The sequence below is a fragment of the Centruroides vittatus genome, unplaced genomic scaffold, assembly GCF_030686945.1.
Source record: "Centruroides vittatus isolate TY-2023 unplaced genomic scaffold, ASM3068694v2 contig_260, whole genome shotgun sequence".
NCBI lineage: Eukaryota > Metazoa > Arthropoda > Arachnida > Scorpiones > Buthidae > Centruroides > Centruroides vittatus.
Window position 1 is genome coordinate 420,849 of NW_027121652.1, and position 6,718 is coordinate 427,566.

The following is a 6,718-nucleotide window of genomic DNA, read 5'->3' on the forward strand; positions in this document are numbered from 1 at the left end:
TTATATTGTAACACACTTGTTCATTTCAGAGAGTCAACAGTTCATGATACTATTACGCGTTGTTAAAGTCAACAACGAAACTGCAAATTACAAAAAAGAATTCAACAACACCCATTCTAAGGAGTACAAACAGTTTGTGGGAATCGCCACAAAAGCGGTAAGTATTTAACATTACAAAAAATATATTATTAATTAGTACAGCATACTGACGTACAGTACATCTTTGTGGCAGCTGAATGATGCTTACAACGTTACTGACATTAGTACCAATTTTATCGGCGCTGATGTCATCTCTATCAAAGACGGCTCCAAGCCCGAAGGAAGATCCGTGCCAGAAGATGGACTATTGGTCAATTATACAATTCAAATGACTCGAAATTCTCCCGCAGATGAAAAATTACTGAGACAACAACTGGAACATTCTCTTCGTTTGACTAACTTTAGCATAGGCGGAAGCGAGCTATACTCCAGCGCCATCGTAGAAAATATACGAGGTATGCCTTAAAATTCAGATTTTGCGTTAAGAAAATCGGTAGTGTCACACGATTTCTCTATTTATGACACACAAGTTAAGCCCTATTTGCTTAATTTCATCACTTATGTGTGACCTATAAAGTTGCAACTAATTACCTTCTTATTAATAAACTTGCGAAATATAAGGCAAGAAAAGTGACATCGAGTATAAATATGCATTTAGAAACTTCTTTTTAAAATTTTTCTGTATTGCAGATCTGGACGAATGTTCCGATTCGGAGTACAACGACTGTTCTGGTAGCGCCATTTGCATAAATAAAAGAGGAACTTATGAATGCAAATGCAAAGAAGGTTACGAAGATCAGGATCTGAAGTTTCCTGGTAGAATATGTTCAGGTAATTGTAATTACGTTGCGTTGAAATTTTTCGGAATCCACACTAAACATGCAGGAAAATATCCATTGATATAATTAAGAAATAGAACTGAAATTGGGTTAAGGTGTTAATAGTGTTATGTCCTATTTTAAATATATTTCAAATCATGTGGAAATTTACAGTTTTTGATACGTAATATACAATGGTGATGATATCTGAACATAGATGATAACTGAATATAAAATAATGACGTTTTCTTGTGTCACGATTCTGTATGAGTCTTGCAAGATGAGTTTTAGTGAATTATATTTCATTTCTATAATATTTAATCTTAAAAGTTGATTCGTTTGCATATAAAGAAGAACCAGGCTTTAAAAGATGATAAAATAATCTTCATTCATCCATCGACTATCTAATATAAGATGAATTTACCATTGTTTATGATTCTTTCTTGGCTTTTTGCGGCCTGTGAGGATACCAAGAGGATCTCACAATGGGAGGACCCGGTAGTCAGGGACCGGGCCTTCCATTGTGAGGTCCAGATTCGATTCCGGATATCCAGAGCGATATGGGATATGGGACCGAAGCAGTTATGGTCAGCCTATCCAGAGGATAGGCTGACCATAACTGCTTCGGTCATCTCTTTCATGAGACGTGAGTTCGCCTCACGTTTCTTCATGTGTCTAGCAACTAAATGAAGCATGCCTTCCGGGAGGCAGCCTTCGTCTTGTTACTCCATTCATAAAAAATTCAATCAAGTAGGCCTAAATCTAGTAAAAAGAAAAGTAAAAGATGATGATTCTGTTAAAATTTGTAACTCATTATCAGAAATAAAATTACTAATTTAAAAATTTCTAAACATTCTTCAGGTGAAATTAAGAATTGCGATTATTGCGGTGGTCGTGGAGATTGTATCATGACAGATGACGATGAGAAGATTTGCAGGTAAGATTAAATTTCAAGATGAGGCAGAAAGTTAATAATTTAAATTAAATTTCAAATGTATTCATTAATCAAACACCAATTTCAGGTGCCACAGAATGTATTTAGGTAAACAATGCGAGATTAATGGACTCGGTAAGTAAATAGAAATTGTTTAAGTATAATTCTTTCTGATATGTATTAAAATTAACTTTTGTATCCATAGTTATTGCTATTGCTCTACCTATCGGTTTGGCATTCTTGATTCTTCTGGCATTCGGCCTTCTTTGCTGCTGCCGTCGAATCAGAAGGCAGAAGAAACAGAAAGCCAAATCTGGCAATATGTTCCGTGGTATTGTGAGTCCACTGGCAGGAACTCTAGATAGAAAGGCCATGATAATGGATACGTCTAGCGAAAGCAGTGGAGAGCATCCACCTAGAGTGGGGCAAGGTTTCGAGGGCTTTGCTGTAAGTATTAATTGTTTCCTCGTCGATTTTCAAGAGCACATCTAATTTCTCAATCCAAACAGAATGAAAATGGCAAAAGGAGTAGCAAGAAGAGCGATTTAAGCATGGATCGTAGCTTCTCGACGGGCTTTAGTGTTCCTTCCGTGATGATACCAAGAGCACGTCATCATCGAAGTCATAATAAACAGGTAATCCAAGACTCATTCCATGACTACGATTGGTAGATTTCTGGACGGAAACTGTTTCTCACTAACCAATCGGAAAAACGGTACTTCCTGTGAATTTTTCCTACCGCACATCTGTGATTACTAAAGATTTTACATTATTATTTTTTTTTATTTAATACAAATCTTATTTAATAAACAAAAAACTAAAATATTGTTTAAAACTGAAACTGTACTTCTGATGTACTTTTATACACTAAACTTGTAATAAAGATGATCTCGTCTTTTTATCTGAGTCTTTCTCTTTCAATGTTTCTTAACTTGTCTTAAAAATATCGTTGTAAAAACGAAACTAAAACAGAAATTAAACTCGAGAAAATTTTCGTGAGAAATTACTGTATTGGCGGGTTTCTCTTGATTTAAATCATCTTCTGTATACACAGTTTCCAATCTCAACACTTTTAACATTACCAATGTTTTTCCTTTAACACTTACCTTGCCAGTTAAGTGCAACCCACGCTTCCTGAATTTTTGTAAGATGATTTTCGAAACGGTGTCGGTAGACTATGGCATTTGGAAATCCTATATGACACATTACGATTTTAGGAAAGTTATTCCGAAGTATTATATTATAAATTTCAATTATACATTCCTTACTTAAACATTTCTTTGTAAAAACCCCTTACATTCCACCCTTTTAAACGTTGTACACTCTGGATGAACTCTGTACTGTTCTGCATGAATTGGTTGGTTTTCTACTGTGAAAAAGTTATGGGCTGTTTCTGCCTTTTTATATGCACAAACAACAACTTTTCCGCCCTTCTGGTACGTTAAACATTAAGATCCGATTTAACAGTCAGATTTACTCTTTAAATCGAAGGTTATCTTCTCGACAGACTGGCCCTGCAAGTGATAGCGGCTTGCAATCTAAGAAACCACCTGTTCTGGATAATAACATGGCAGAAAGCCGATTGCTGAATATTCTAGAAGGTTCATCACATGTAAGTAGTTATAATTTATTCCTTGAACGATGCTGATTAAATAAATACTAACCAATTGCAACTTTACAATTCAAGCAGGCAAGAGAGTTACGAAATATGAAAGAAAAAAGCAGTTTTGCATCTCTTCCAAATCGTGGTAGGATGAAGAAGAGGAGAGGAAGCGACTCCAGCGATAACGTGAGTGTAAGATTGCACAGATTACCAGGGATTGCAGATTTGAGCCAGAAATCTGAAATGAGACACAGGCAGAAACACGACGTTAGTAAATATTCATATATTAGAATTATAAGGAATAAATTTAAGTTATAAAAAAAAATTTGAAATTTTACAGGGTTACATAGATAGATCACGACCTAACAGCCGCCAGACTGAAGCAAGAAGTTCGGTTTTGGGGATGAATGGCACAGACGATTACAGTTCGCAACTTAGCGAACGTGTTCGAAAATTTTCTCACGAATTCGACAGTAGAACACGAATATCTCCGATGTCGGACGATCAATCTATGGATCGATCCGGATTTAAGCACATGCAATCTGAAAGAAGCGTCAGTAGATCAATATTGGAGGGTGCAGAAACTCGAAATAGGTACAATTCCAAATTAAGAAATGCTATAATTATGTTAAATTATATGTATATATAATATTTGCTTTGTGCAGAAGTTCTTCAGAAGCAGGAAGATCCTATGACGAAACAACAGTTCAACCATCTGTTAAACGATACAGCGTGGCATCAGATTATCATCATTCAAGCTCTAAAGGAAAATCGTCAAGAATCTTACCTACGGATGTAAGTATATTGTTGAAGAACAACGTAGGTATAGTAGCCTGAATAATTTAGTCAGCAGGGCAGGAGATTTTTTTCACAACTTTTTCCGCCTTGTAGACACTGAGAGGGCCTTTTTTAGTAATTCCATTATGGATTCTGCCAGGCCCAGAATGGGGCAACTGGGTGGTGAGGGACTAGACTCGACATATCTGAATAGTCCATACCTGAAAATTTCCTCCGCCCGCCTAAAATATGTCTGGTGGTACCTAAAAATAGCTACACTCAAATGCTATCGTTTTCCCTAGTAATAGTCCTGTATATGTGAAACACGAGAGGTTAACCTGCTTGCACGGGCAAGAGATTCTTAATCTCAGGTTTCTTTTGATGCTAAATTTGGTAAAGCCTGTCACTGTGAGAGGCCAAGATTCAAGTCTGAGTTGGGATCTGTGGGAAATTTTCTTGTACGGCCTGTCTGGATATGTTGAATCCCGTCCCTCACAATCATTATATGCCCGAATCTCTGATAGACATAGAAAAAGTCCTCTTGGTGCCACAGTACATAAACATGGTCACTGATAGAGATTTTTACAGGATTTCGGAACCGATAGAGACGAAGCTGTTACTGATGTAAGCTTCTCGACTACAGCAATAACCAATGCAAGAAAATCAGAAAGAACCGACCTTGTAAGTATATCATTAACTTAATTATGATTATAACACTGTATTATTAATATTATCATTTCTGAACGTCTTTCAGGACAGCGAAAGAATATCAGATAGTAGTTTCTTCTCCTTTGTTTTACCCAAAGTACATTATGGAGGCAAGGTAAAAAATTTACAAACTGTAAATATAAACTTCTTAACTACTTATTAATCAAATTTTGAAATACTTTTAGAAATCAAAAAACTCTCCAAATCGTCAGAACAGAGAACAAGGGCGAAATTATTACTGTTACGATCAACACGTGTCTCTAGAAGATGAACGATCTTAACGAGAACATAAAAATTGAAGTGCCATTATTATTAATAATGAGACTATAGAGACTATAGAGAAAAAACACCGTCAATGTATGGCTACAGGTCCCGTGTACCTTTACAACAATATATAAGCCTATATATAAACTAATATTGTAAACATTGATCGCGTGTTTAAGTTTTTAGGCTTCTATACTTAATAAAGGCATAATTTAACGCCATTTTTGCGTGAAACGAGATGTAAACAATTATAGAATGACGAGTTGTATCTTCCCATATGAAGAGATATAGTAATATTAGTAGTAATATCAATAATAATAATCAAAAAAACAAGTTCTTTAATACTGTTACTTGCTAGTCATTTTTATGTTTGTTTTGGCTAATTCGATTTTAATTTTGTTTCCGTGTAAATAATAGGTTCTTCCATATTCGACTTTCAAAATTATTAACAAAAACATAAAAAGTTGTGAATGTTTTCATTGATTATGCGATATAAATATATGTTATGTTAATAAGAAGCATGTATTTTTTTTATTATTACGAAATTAAAATATTAATTGAAATAAATTGTAAAGTATTAGCTTGTTTACAATTTAAAAATGTAATTGGAAACCACTAAATGGCCTTTTTTTTGTCACACTCAACGAAGGTTTGGCCAGGTTCATATTGGGGCAATAGGCCCGACATAACTGAAAATTTTCAGGGGGAATTCGGTCTCCTCTGAGTAATCTTGTTATTATTGTATATTAGTGTATTCTCTGGCGCATTAGGATGACGTTTCCGATCACACATTCCTATGCGAATACTGTTTGTTTTACGTCTTCTGTTTCCCCTAAAAGTTTTGAACCACCATGTGTATTGTTACAGATAACCAGAAAATAGTAACTTGCATCAATAATGCAACAGAACTAATGTCGAGTTTCCAAGGATCAGCCAGCAACAGAAAGACACAATCAACCGGAATTTATTTACTTAATCCTTTAGATACAAAGACTTTTCGAACCTTGAACCTCTTCTGTATATTTATACATTATATAATTAAAAGTTTATGACAATGTACTTACACAAATGCCAACCATCAATAAGATTCGTGGTGGTCTTTGTGTGATGGCTAATTCTCGAAAACGTAACAGTTGTTCTTGTTACTTTATTTTAAAATATTGTATTCTAAACAATACCGAACATTTACGTAATTTGAATTAGCGTCAATACAAACAAATCCCCCCTAAATTACTGACATAGTACTTGAATAGTCCCATATTCATAAGTATATTTAAGATAATTAGGCTTATAAGAGATATATATTGGGAATGGTAATGTTATAATTTTTTTAACAAACCTTGATTCACGATGACATCTTCAGCTTCAAGGAAGATTGCGAACAAGTCTCAACACGAAATTTCCTTAAAAAGTTTATGAACCAGTAGATGTTACAGAATAAAAGAATTAGCTAACAAATTATTCAATTATTAACTGTTAAATTTTAACAATACTGACGCGAGAAATGATAACGTAGTCACGTGACATGGCAAAACTGTGTCATCGAGTGACGTGACAATAATATCATTTATATTC

At 34.7% G+C, this 6,718-nt stretch overlaps 1 protein-coding gene across 1 annotated transcript in view; it reads left to right on the forward strand.

Moving 5' to 3' along the window:
* Positions 1–5,710, forward strand: part of LOC136971538 (mucin-3B-like) — a 48,067-nt gene extending 42,357 nt beyond the window's left edge. The window contains 14 exon segments of the mRNA XM_067266000.1: positions 30–157; positions 233–494; positions 730–870; positions 1,719–1,794; positions 1,880–1,926; positions 1,997–2,238; positions 2,301–2,426; positions 3,299–3,403; positions 3,479–3,661; positions 3,735–3,988; positions 4,060–4,189; positions 4,760–4,852; positions 4,926–4,994; positions 5,065–5,710. Coding sequence (XP_067122101.1) covers positions 30–157; positions 233–494; positions 730–870; positions 1,719–1,794; positions 1,880–1,926; positions 1,997–2,238; positions 2,301–2,426; positions 3,299–3,403; positions 3,479–3,661; positions 3,735–3,988; positions 4,060–4,189; positions 4,760–4,852; positions 4,926–4,994; positions 5,065–5,160 — 1,952 coding nt within the window. The 3' untranslated portion in view covers positions 5,161–5,710.
* Positions 5,711–6,718: the final 1,008 nt, after the last annotated feature.